Source organism: Colletotrichum jinshuiense, chromosome 3, assembly GCF_051148585.1.
Source record: "Colletotrichum jinshuiense chromosome 3, complete sequence".
NCBI lineage: Eukaryota > Fungi > Ascomycota > Sordariomycetes > Glomerellales > Glomerellaceae > Colletotrichum > Colletotrichum jinshuiense.
The window spans coordinates 4,223,662-4,236,644 of record NC_139310.1 but is presented as its reverse complement, the minus strand read 5'-3'; the positions used below and the strand labels follow the sequence as shown (position 1 = coordinate 4,236,644).

At 53.9% G+C, this 12,983-nt stretch overlaps 2 protein-coding genes across 2 annotated transcripts; one reads left to right on the top strand and one right to left on the bottom strand.

The window, feature by feature from the left end:
* Window positions 1-8,530: 8,530 nt before the first annotated feature.
* On the top strand, window positions 8,531-9,623 carry EsH8_III_001118 (P-loop containing nucleoside triphosphate hydrolase protein; the record flags this gene model as incomplete). Its single annotated transcript, XM_083262843.1, has 8 exons — window positions 8,531-8,562; window positions 8,639-8,670; window positions 8,730-8,756; window positions 8,816-8,895; window positions 8,957-8,979; window positions 9,038-9,066; window positions 9,117-9,374; window positions 9,436-9,623. 8 exons carry the CDS (start codon window positions 8,531-8,533, stop codon window positions 9,621-9,623), a joined length of 669 nt encoding a protein of 222 aa, XP_083123330.1.
* Window positions 9,624-12,095: 2,472 nt separating this feature from the next.
* On the bottom strand, window positions 12,096-12,983 carry EsH8_III_001117 (uncharacterized protein; the record flags this gene model as incomplete). The annotated part of the gene is made up of 1 exon (XM_083262842.1): window positions 12,096-12,983. The coding sequence occupies one exon, from the start codon at window positions 12,981-12,983 to the stop codon at window positions 12,096-12,098; it is 888 nt and encodes a 295-aa protein (XP_083123329.1).

Sequence of the window (12,983 nt, the reverse complement as noted above, 5' to 3'; positions counted from 1 at the left end):
GTTTGACCGCCATCTCTTTGAAAATGCGATCGTATGAAAAGTGTTGTTAGTAACTAGTTATTCCTGCTTTCTGTCCACCCATACATAACCTACTTGTCCGAGGCCTGAGCAAGGTCAAAAAGCATATAGGCAATGGAGCATGAGAAGTAAAGGACGAGTTCATTCCATAGGCCAGAGTCAGAGCCCGACGTTGGAAATTGGTGTATGCACGGGTAGACTAAATAACGACAGCCCTCCGTTCAAGCCCGGCTCTTCCTATACCTATCTATGCGGGCCGACGGCAACTGTTTCTTCATCTCGAGTTATGAAATTTGCCTGATCCTTCGCTCTTTCTAATGGCCGTACCTCCCCTCTTGTCTATTCTGTCTAGAGCTGTGTGGAGCAGCGAGCTAGGGTCACCCGCCTGTCCGTTGTGAAAGGAAGAAATCGAACCGCAACTCACACCTACACGCTCAACCATGACATATACTGATTCGTTACCGTGTAATCAAAGAACTGTACCCGGCCGGTTAACTCTGCTATTAAGGTAGCAGGAGACGTATGTCCAAGAAGCATTTTATACAACTAGGATCCACGCAACCGATCTGTAATTGATTGTTATCTTAGGAAGCATGTAAGGTATTCAATTAACCTATCTCTTAGCCTTTAGTCTCGCCGCCTTCCATTTCTCATATCTATTAGAGTCATAAGCCGTACAAGAAGGAGACAAAAAAGCCATCATACCATCCTTACATGGAGCAAAAGAAATGGACGATCAGGGAATCGAACCCTGGACCTACCGCATGCTAAGCGGTCATTATACCACTAAACCAATCGCCCATTGGATGATCTAGCCCGGACTTGAACCGGAGACCTTCAGTGTGCTCAGCCGAATCGCTTCGAACTGTTAGACTGACGTGATAACCAACTACACCACCAGACCATATGGATTGTTGTGGTCACTCCGAAAAACTCTGTTTATGATGGTTGGATGCCATGGAGAAGTGGATTGGACAGGTTGTTTGCAGAGCGGAGTAGTCCTTGGTGGAGTCCATGCCGGATGCGGTGGGCCGATTAAATGAAGGCCAATCAATTCTGCGTTCATGTCTCGCAAGAGAAACTCATCCATCAACTTTTGTAATTAATGGTTGTGCCCTCGCTTGCGCCGTCGTGGGCACTGTCGTCTGCCCAGCTGATTGCAGCCGTTATCTCACCCCCGAAGAGGATAACGTGGGGGCCATTATATCAAACCAATGCCATGTTGTTGACATCAGACTGACCAGGCCCTTCGGGGAAGGTAGTATGAGATCTGTTTCCCTTGTCGGCTGCAGACTGACAAGGACGGCATCTTAAGCCGGCGCTGTTATCTGTCGCGGTCTCGTATCAAAGTACATTGCCGACGTCGCGTGGCTGTTGTATTCTTGACCTGTTGCACGGCGAACACATTAGAACGCATTAGAACACATTGCCTGCCTAATGATCCTGGCTTGACGTAGCCGTAGTGTTGAAGAAGTATGCAACACGACCTGCACAGATCTCCATAGAAAGATCGGCGCTGCAAGTAGGCGTGCGCACCCGAAAGGCGTGTGTGAGCCGCATACCACGAGTCGACGTGTCAGTCTATTCGGGACCCTTTCAGGCCGCCGTATCAATAAATTGCCACGGCTGGCAATTGTGAAGCATGTGACCCTGGTGATGGTGATACAGATAACGGGTAACATACTCCATCGCAGCCACTATCCAATAAGCAAGCATTGTAAGGTGACTGGATGGCTTATCTGGAGTGATTGTGGTGTAAAGGAAGCCGGCGTCTAATGTGCAGGTATGACCGGTAGCGAAGGGGTTGGTTCTCAGCTCCATCCGTCAATAACAGGCTTGTCGGGACAGACTTTCAATCAAGATGCCGTTGTCGGACCGCCGGCTCCCTGGCCGCTGACCGGAAGACGTTCTCGTACTCGGAACATGGTGACGAATATCGAATGCGTCCGCCTGACAACCCGCTGTTCCCGAACACGTGGATGGTGCTCCATTCGGTATCTCTTGGCTTTGACTTCGTGAGTCATCCTGTGCGCCTCGAGCCAAAGGTTGGGAGGATCATCACGCTGTTCGGACCTCGAAGCGCCCAGAGCAGCTGCGCTAGTTAGTACGTAGCCACTTGGAGAATGATCGAGGTTTCAACAGTAGTGAACTCGGCGCGACGGAGGCATGTGATCTAGCGCATAGGACTCTAAAGTTTAGCCCAGCAAAGAGTTGGTTAGCATAAAAATATATATTTGGTTGGGGATCTCGCGTTGAACTAGACGATTAGCTCATCCGACTGCAGATCCTCCGCATGGCAACGCCTGGGAAACCCTTGGTAGTGTCTTGTGCGTGTGTGTGTGCATGCATGTCCAATACTATTTACTGGAGTGCCTGTGACGTTGCGACCCTCAAGATGAGGACGAGGCACTTCCGTAGTCGAAGACCGGCAAGATCATCTGTCGAACCAACTATTACAAAATCCAAGTCGTGGTCGTGGTTACGCCTTATCGGATTGGGAGCTAGCAACCTGAAGACATGCGCACTCGTACCACATACTGCAACGACAGCCCATCGAACAAAGAACGCACGCAGTATCAGTATCTGGGTGAATTGCTCTGGATGTGGAAGCGAGGTTTGGGGCCTGGGTATCCAGTAGATCGACGAGCAGTGGTCGCATTGACTTGGTTCGGGGGGAGGGGTGGTCAGAGGATTTAGAGTTCCTGCCTGAAACTCTAAGGGTGGGCGGACTGGTCTAATGGTTTAGTCCGTCTCATCTCGGCCACGTGGAAATGTGAGATGGCGGAGATATGACCTGGTGCAAAAGTTCCATAAGCGAGGTTCAAAGCCGTCTCCATTTGACTGTTTGGGAAGAAGTAACCGAATCACGTTGATGACAATCAGAATCGTACCAGAGTTTCGATTTCTCTCCATAGACAATACTGCAATGACCGAGGCGGAGAGAGTGGCCTGGTATCGATGGCTCACGTCGGAGATGTGAAATGGGCCCTGGGTGGTGCGGGTGCCGTTTGCCAAGTCTGCAACCCAGCAGACCGGTTCTTCGGTTGAACCAAAGACAGTTCCTTTGCGAATGGCGCCTGCAGGCTCGGAGATAGGGAGGGAATAGGGAGGGGAATGGCGTAGACCAGCAATCTCAGACTTGGCCTGTTCCGTATGACCAGCATTGAATGGCTATCTGGATCATGAGGAGCGGACGATGGACATGGCGACGAAGACGCCCGGGGCCACGGTAGATAACTGTCCGCTGCAATAACAGCAGTACATGCCGAGCCTGGGCCGGGAAATAACCCGAATAATTAATTACAGGTGTAACGTCATGACGATGATAAAGTGAGTGTTGAAGATAGAAGGATGTCAAGTAAGTCAGACTCGATGACGCCGCACTCGTCGTTGCGGGCTGGTGCCAGGCCTGAGTGATACTGTGACGGAGAGTTAGGGGGAGGCGGCTGCATTTGCATCTGCAACTAGCATTCTGGGGACCCCGGAATCCCACCAGTCGGTTCGCAGGTGCAAGATGCAGGGGCGCATGTTCGTTGAGGAGTCGACATCAGGCTATTTCAAAATGGAATCGGGGGAGTTTTTTTTCTTTTCTTTTTTTTTCTTTCCAATTCCTCCGAGAGAAGGGAGAGGACGGCCGAGGAAAAGAACGAGACGTCATGATTGGTGAATGAACGGTGTAGGCCGTTGTTTCCATGAGGCCTGTTGGCTTGCTGGGATTTGCTCACATAGGCCAGGATGAGGCGCTAGGTTGGTTGGCTGTCATTGAGCCGGAAGTTTGGAAACGGTTGCGACGTTGCAATGGCTAGAAAACGAACCGCCGACTGAAATCCCTGGTTTGTCTCGGGTCCGGGTCTCTGTCGGCCGTCGTATCCTCTCCGCGTGTAGGTTGTGGATGTGGCAAGTTGTGTTGGTTGAGCCACAATGCCCGAATGACTGGGGGAGAACAGATGGGATGGCAAGGGGAGGAAGGGAGCGGACGATTCCTCGGCGTTATCCATTTCCCACTCTTGTCGAATTGGGAAATGTCGACGAAGTCGAACAGGCGGGCATGGGAATAACCCCTCATGGATTAGGCGGCCTGTTATGTCAACAGGCGAGGTGCATGATGACCTGTCCTGGGCCGACATGGACAGGCTGTGATGCAGGACGAGACCGAAGGTGATGGCTCAATGTGGATAACTCAGATAGAGAAGGAGAAGGGGAGAGAGAGAGAGAGAAAAAGAGATAGTGTGTGCGTGTGTGTGTGCGAGGGATCGAAGCCGCATTCGTACCATTGCTAAGGAAATGTCTTCCTCTCTACTAATCTCTGCAGCACTGCCCCCAGACACCTGCATTAGCATTCAGTCGAGAACGCGGTGGTGCCGTGGAACAGGGATTGAAGGAAGGAACAGACAGGCAGTCACGAAGAGCCAAGGTTGCGAAGGCTGCTTGGTGCAGGCAAAGTAAAAGTTTGAAGTTGGCAAGGTGTGGACTTTGGAAGACTTGCAGGCTCAGGAACGTGATGTGGGGACATTCCTTGCCGTGTTCCTTGCATGTTCCCGATAGGAGAAGCTGCACTCCGGAGGCAGGTCAAGGCAGAGATTGCAGTGGAGGTTGGTGTAAACAGCAGCAGGAGCGTTGAGTGGTTTGGGCAATAAAAGCAAAGAGGTGCCCATTTTACTACGCAGCAATGACGCAGTAACTGTACACACATGTCATGGGATAACAAGCCCCGGCGGTTGACATGTTGAGATGGGATGGCAAGGGATGGGATTGGGACGGACGCCATGGGAAACAACTGGAAGGCCGGGGCATGGCGTGGCGTGGCGTGGCATGGCATGGCATGGGAAGGAAAGAGGGGAAAGCAAGGAAAGGAAAAAGAAGGGAAGAGAGAGGCAAGGACTGACAAGGACTAGTAACTGGGAAGGAAGGCAGAGGCAAGAGAAAGGTGCGAGTATCGTTGGTGCGGGAAGGAGACATCAGGGACAGACTGACTGGAGCCCGCCAGGCCAGGAAGGAAGCTTGAGACTCATGGAGGCAATCCACCGTGACTGCCTCCTGCTTGCGTACCTACCTCCTCTAGCTATCTGCACTGTCCCCATCGCCATCACCAACTAGCGCCAGCATTTGGAAAAAAAGGGCATCCATCCACGTACGGATACTTTGCATCTACATCTACATTTCATCTGCACCTCCACCAGACCAGCATCTCTGCTCCTGCAGCTGTCTAGTAGTGTCCACACGCGGAGTGACATGGGGGAAACAGAAACACCAGGAGCGCGCTAAAACATCACTCCTCAGCACCATGCTGCAGCCCGAAATCCACTTACTCTCCTGTCAACATTCAAAAGGCTCGAGAGCGACAGGGCACCGGTGCTGCAAGCCTCTGAGAGGCCCAACAACAGTCAACGAGCCCACAAACCGTCCACTCCAGCCCCAACTATGGTCCGCCTGGAGGCACCTCACCACATGGGACGGGTGAGCAAAACCCACCCGTCCATGCAGGAGCTCTGTGCGTGCGTGCGCTGCATCGTCGCTGCCCTGAGCCTGACTCGCTAGATTTGGACCGAGTCCCGTCCTCTCACTCCAAATCTAGCTAGGCAAGGCGTCGTCCGTCCGTACCTACATAGTATACCGGTACCGTCGTCATTGGACTACCGAGGCATTCACCACCAGAACCGCCTCCTCTCGTGTCGACGTTCGGATATCCATACTCTCGACTGGCCTTGCCTGCCCTGGGAAAGCAGTCCCCGTGATTGGGCCACAGCGCGCCTGGGCGCCGGGCGCCATGCTCACATTGACTACGGCCGAGTACTTCGTACGGATACCTTACTACCCAATGCCAAACCCGACCACCAATAGATCCACCCAGCTTCATCAGAAGCAGCCAAGGGACGGCACGGCACCGTCTTTACTCTTTCCGTCGTCCGCGATGCAGGCAACACTGAGCACCTCATCCTCTCGACCTTCCTCAATGCTCTATAGTCGCCGTGCCCGTCTGAGCGTCATGGCACATTGGCCTGCCCAATCAATGCCATGACGCCATGTCGCCAACTGGGGGCCAATTGGAACCCTACCTCGACTACTCAGCCACCGATTGAATCTCGCCCGCTCCATCTGCTTGATTTTCACAAAAAAAAAAACACACACACTCCCATTCCTGGGGGGGGGGGGGGGGGAGAAAAACGTGAACAGAAGCATCGAGATTGAGGGGAAAGAATAGGGGGGGGGGGCATTGTAGGACAATTCGACATCACCTCACTCACTCTTGACCAACGTTGGCGGGTGCTCTTCCCCCACAGATCAGCGCGAGACTCAAGCACTACATCCGATTCGCATGACCAACGTCACCATCGACCTCTACTTGGCGTGTTCCTTTGAAACCTGCAACAAAGTCATCATAGTCCAATCCCCTGCCTTCTACCCTCTACTCTTTGCCCTTAATAGCCTGGAACCACTGACGACGTTGAAGCTACCGCGCAAGCGTCCGACGGTAGCGTCAGCCTCTCTGTTCTTTCGAGACATACAGGATCCAAGCCGTGAGACAATCCCACAACCTCCTCTGCCTTATCCTGCTACTTGCCCATACGGGTATTCTGCAGAAGCAGTCCGAGGCGAGGCATCCTTCCCATTTGTGCGGCCAATTCTCCATGCTCCTTCTCGCACTCCCAATCCTCCGGCTTCCTTACGCGCCCCTCGTCAGCAGTAAGCATCTCCGCCTCCTCTTCACTCGTCCACCCATCCGCCAACCATCAATCGCATCACCTACATGGCATCGTATCGTATGCTGTCACGTACCTTTTGGCAAGTACATCCCCTACATCACTTGCCGCCTTTCTTCCCGCCACCACTCGTCTCTCGGCTCCGACTCGCCGTTTGTGTCTTGCCTCCCGCCAGACGGACACCCCTGCCACGGTATGTCACCCGGCGGCTGTGTCTTGGAGCGTGCAACCAGGACCAATACTAGGCATCTCGTCACCCTCTTCGCCATGCCGTTACCACCTCGTCTTGCTTTCATCCCAGAGTCACGAGGTTTTCTTTCTTCTCTCACTACCGTGCCGGCCTTGGCTTGCTTGTGTTTAGTTGCCCTCGCCGTCTGCCTCCTGTTTCTTTTTCTGTGTCTATTTTCATCGGCCAATCTCATCATTCTCGGCAGTCGGCAGCCGGAAATAACCTTAGCTGACCTGAGTTATCGGGCCAGCTGATCAGCACCCATCTGCCTTGCCCCAGGTGCACACGACAGTAGTGTAGCCACATCCAACCGGTATCCCGGTTGGTTGGCGCTCTCCGGGATCACCAGTGGTTGGTTTACCTGGACGGGGCATTGTCAACTGAAGGCAGAGCGAGGAGGGTAAAACAAAGCAAAGCAAAGCGACGCAAGAACGACAACCTTTGGTTGATTGCCACCGATCTCCTCGACCTTTCAAAATAAAAAAATTTAACCTTGTGATACCCCCACCCTCCTGGATACGTTCTTCAGCTGGGCCAGCTCTCGCAACATGTGTTCTGGTCGGCTTAGCCTTCAATCACTGGCCTCCCTCACGCCCCTCCAGCTCCCACTGCCCTGAGCCCGGAGTCGGTACGTACCCACCCAGGACCTTCAGGCCCTTTCTTAGCTGCCTCACCTCACCTTGCGACACCCACACCGGGCTGCCGCTACCGCAATCCGCTACCGACGGAACAAGGCATCTTAGGCAGTACTTGACTACCTCTCACCTACCTACCCACCTCGACCTAGCGCACCCTGGTTGCGAGGTCCTTGCAGACCAGACGCCAAACAGCTGCACCAACGGTCTTTTATTGGGTAGACACAGAGAGCTCGTTAGGGACTTTGACTCTCTGTTGCCGCTGCTGCTGCTGGCCCATTTTCCACCCATTCTTCTTTTTTTGGCTTTCTTTCCCTCTTCTCCCCCCCGTGCCTCTGCATTTGCACCTGCATTCTTGCTCGTCCCCCGTTCCCCGTCAACCACACCCCTCCCCCCCCTTCCCCCTCCTTGTCTCCTTGGTCTCCTTTGGTCCCCACTCTTACAATCAATTCGGACGGGCCAGACCCAGAGCTCCCTGACCCGAGCCCCCGACTTTCAAACTTCGACCCTCCTGCGCTTCAACTACAATTGCATCCGGACCCCCCCGCCATCCTTCGTCCATTTCAGGTACCTTGTTGCGTCTCTGGAAATCGCGCCCATCTCCTCCAATATAGAGAGATTTGCACACGGCAATTCGCGACCTCGAATTCGCTACCTGTCTTCCCGACCTCAGGACGACTCCGCCAGACCCTCCGCCTTTGCCAGCAATATATTTAACCTTGCTGTGGTCCCTTGCCGCATGACGCGCCGACTGCGAAACCACCACCAGCCCGGCGGCTCTTCCTCAACGGACGACGACCAGCTGTGAAAGAAGAAAAAAACTACCACCACCAACCGACCAATTCATCACCACCAGGGCATCATCTCTCGTCATCTGGACCGAGGCCGATTTTCCGTCTCTCGCATAGAGGCAGTGTTGGTGTGAAGCAACCTCCCAACAAGACATCATGTCACGCCAAAACCGACTTCACCAGTCATGGTATGCTCTTTTTTGGCTCTCAATCATCCGCCTTTCACAACCCAAGGGATCGCAAACTGACCGACCCCGTCTTTAGTCGTGAGCTCCATGTCGTGGTGCTGGGTGCTGGTAAGTTGTTACCGAAAAATCATGTTGTCACGTGTTCAACCCACTGACGCTCCCTTTAGGAGGGGTTGGAAAGAGCTGCTTAACAGGTGAGCACCGTCCAGACCAGCTGGCAGACGCCGTGTCAGTGTGCTGACTGTCATCACAGCCCAATTTGTTCATAATGAGTGGATTGAGAGCTACGATCCGACCATTGAAGACACCTACCGGACGCAACTCCAGGTTGATGTGAGTTAGCCTTATCCTGGCGATGCCTGCTACGACGCACCACTGACCCAATCCAATGCAGGGACGGCAAGTTGTTTTGGAAATGTGAGTAGCAGCGGCAAGTTCCAATCGCCGTAATACGACACATCTGACCTTTGACCAGTCTTGACACTGCAGGCACGGAGCAATTTGGTAAGTACGTTGCTTGCCTCTCCCGGCATCTCATCTAACCGTGGACGCAGTCGCCATGCGTGATCTCTATATGAAGTCAGGCCAGGGGTTCATCTTGGTCTTTAGCATCACGTCGTCTTCATCAATGAACGAAATTGAAATGTTGCGAGAGGAGATCACTCGCATCAAAGACGACGACAATGTGCCCATTGTCATCGTCGGCAACAAGGCCGATTTGGAAGAGCAGCGGTCCGTACCTAGACAAAGGGCTTTTGCATGCTCTCAGATGTGGGATGCGCCATATTACGAGACAAGTGCCAGGACAAGGAGTAAGTCACCGGTTCATGGTGAGGTGGTCAAGAAGATACTGGCAGCTGACTCAGTTCCTAGCCAACGTCGACGCTGTTTTCATAGACATCTGTCGCCAGCTTCTCATGAAGGATGAGAAGTTCCAAAGCCAGGCCGCACACGACGATGAAGATCACGAAAACGAGAAAAACCTCGGCCTCATGGGCTTCGCCAAGCGGAAACACCGAAGGCGAAGACGTCCGGATGGCCACCGATGTGTCATCCTATGAACTACTCACTCGTATTCCCGACCGAGTTCAATTCCCGAACCGACTCGCCATCTATGCGTGTTGGCAGGACACAACACGTCAAACCTGCCGACCGCGTTATGATTGACCTTGGTACGCTTCGGTGTGTTATGGCAACCCCAGCATCAATGTTATCAATGACGGACGCCGATCAACGCCGCTCTTTGACGCAGGAAAGACAAGGTTTCTCATTCGGATTGGGGGTCTACTCGAGATGAAGGGCACGTCACGAATGCTTTTATCGGCAAAACATACCCACTCATGATTTACAACATCATCTTCATGGCATTCATGCCCTTGGACTTCAGACTTCGACACGGCCTTTTGTACGCTTTACGACTTCTTTTCTACCTTCTATTGAGGACAGCTGAGCGACTGCATGTTGTGAGACCAGCTTCATTTCCTTCATCCCAAAGCATTGCAGCAGCAGGATTCCCAAGTACTCTCAAAGACTTGCGCATGTCATTTCTTTCTCTTCGTCATTTGTCATGCTTTTCACGATGGGACGATTTTGGACAAAAACCCATTACCAACATGTGGCATAGCCCCCTTTCTTTCTCTTTACTTTTTTATTTTCTTCAATTTTATTTTCTTCATCTTAGGGACGGAGACAAAACAAAACACTAGGGGACTGGAGTTTGAAGCACAAAAACAAGATTCCGGTAGGACACGGCTCAGGGCGTTAGGAAAACATTGGTGTGGTCCTGCAAAGGTAGCAAGGCTGGTAGCTGCCGTAGCTTCCCTGGAAGGAAACGGTACCTTTCACGGCACGAGAATTTGATGATATTCTTGGCCTTATTCCCGGACAGCAGGAATTGTCCATGGTGTTGTGTCGATGGAACGTGATGATTGTGAAGAGTGCAATGCCGAGGTATGTAACTCGTGTAACCTCATACCCCACGCCGCCCAGGCACCGGATACGACGGTGGCGCACACCACCTGAGGCTCAAATGTCTACATCGGCCAAGGAAGGAAGGCGGCGCCATCGTGAACCATTGGATGCATCGACTGCATTGCCCGCCCAACTCGGGATAAAGACTTGCGCAGAATACGCAGGGTCACATCTCACTTTCCCCCGGCATCCCGACTCCACTTTCATCGCCGCCAGCGTATCGGGGCCTCCACGCCGTCGAACATACACAACACCGCGTTGCTCTCTCCTTGCCCGAGCCATCGCCGGTTCTGTAGGCTGGAACTACGTCTCTCTCGCCCAGAGTATCCCCACGCGGCATGACGGGCGCGCCGAAGAACTAGAGGACCGGGCGAGCAGAAGCTCCCGGGCACGTACTGCCTTTTCCCCAAGGAACACCACGTCTACCACGGAGCCGGAGCCGGAGCCGGAGCCGCATACATGGTCAAGGACCCGGGGTGAGGCGGCGGGGCGGCCATATAACTCGTCGTCCCGTCGTCTTTCGTCTTGTTAACACCGCCCCGATGAATAACGCCCCTCTCCCCAACACTTCCGACCGACGAGAGGCGATGTTGGTACCAGGAGGAGGAGGGGCGGGGGGGGGGGGGGGCTAGGCCTTGCCTCGCCCGCCCCGCGCAAAGTTCCATGCAGGGCTACCCGCGGCGTTTGTCTCGAGGCATTGGATCCGGCAATTCCTTGACCCCCTCCCTTTTTTTCCTTCCTTTTTTCGGATCCTGCCGTAGTGCTCGGGTATTATTTTCGGCTTTTAATGCACCAAGAGTTCCCCCCCTTTTTTCAACATTGCGTGTGTGGAAGTGACATCATCTGCCCTCTGTCCGTTTTGCCTTCCCCTTCGCTCTGTGATTCGGGTCGACATATTCCACGGCATGGCGGATGGCAGACGACGGATGACGGGCGAAGACGACGGCACCCGCAAGGTCATCTTCACATTCACGGACAGACTTCCGGTCCTGATGGGGGCTCAAAGGTTATAATGATCAAGGTCAGGGGCGAGCATCGTCAAACAGGCTTTGGAATTAATCGACGCTTGATATCATGCAATCTCATGGCCGCTTCCTAGGCGGCTCTAAGCCTTTCGTCTATAATCCAGAACAAAAACAACATGTAAAAATAACACACGCCGGTGTCACCGCCTTTCCCGTTCGCCCCCAACTTTACTCCGTGCCGTTCTTGGAGGGGAAGATAAAAGAGCAATTCACGCCGCTTCTCGTGTTTTCCCATTCCTCCGCTGCTGCCACGATGCTCAATTAAGTAAAGAGAATAAATTTCGGTGTGGTATGAACACAAAGAAAAGAAGGAGAAAAAAATGGAGAATATGTAAAAAGTAACGGGGTATTGGTGAAGCAGTGTCGTCCCGACGCCGATCTGAGGGGAGCCAAGGTCGCACAAGGACATCGCCCTTGGCGGGGGGTGAATCATGTCCGCGGTTGCAACATTTCTCCCACGGCCGATATCTTTCGCCCTTGGCATGCTCCGGCTCTAGTGGCCATTTTGGTTGCCTGGTCCCAAACGGTTGGTCCTCTTTAGAATTTCTGCGGCCCTTGTGGTGGCGGCTTGTTATCCTTGCCATTGACCTTGACCACGCCGACCAGAACTCCGACCACCAACGCAATGAGGAATACAAGAATAGCGCAAAGCACGCCTGCAAGTATACCAAGCTTCTGCTTCCTCCGCTTCCTCGCCTGCGCTACAGGTCCAAGTTGCCCTGGGCCATTGCCATATGCCGGCATCCCGCCCGTCATAGACTGCAGGTATGCACGCGGTCCCCCTTGTCCCGGCGCTGTGTCAGCGACATGCGCCATCGCTGGTGCTGGTGCTTGTTGCGGCGTGCCATTGTAGTTGCTCTGAGGTTGTGGGGGTTGCGCACCGTGCTGCTGCGGTTGCTGCGCGCCGAGGAGGGCATGCTCAGAAGCGTTTGGTGACACCGGCTCGCGCGGCGTAGATGGGTTCGTCCCCGTCCCCGGCCTTGAGGGGTCGTAAGGCGGCGGCGGCGGCAGGTTGGGGTTCGCGGCGGACATTCCATCGGGGCTCCATGGTGTTATCGGTCCGCGGGAAGGCGAGTACGGGCCTAGAAGCGGATCGTGGTTCGGTGATTGAGCCCAGCCGGGAGCCTGCTGGATGCCGTGTTGGAAGGGCGGCTGTGCGTTGGCGGGATATGACGGGTAAGATGCTTGGCTGCTGTTGTTGGCTGCCGGGCCGGTGTTGAATGCCTGGGAGTAACGGGCCTCGGGCATGGCAAGCTTGTCGTCTGATGGCGCCGTCGGGGCCGAGGGCCGGTAGGATGAGTCTGATGGGTAGGCGGCATTGTTGATGGAGCTGGAGGGGTGTCCGGCGGGGGAATAGTTCGAGTCCGAGGGGTATGCGGCGTTGTCAATTGAGTTTGACGGGTGGTGATGCTGGTTGAAGTCCAT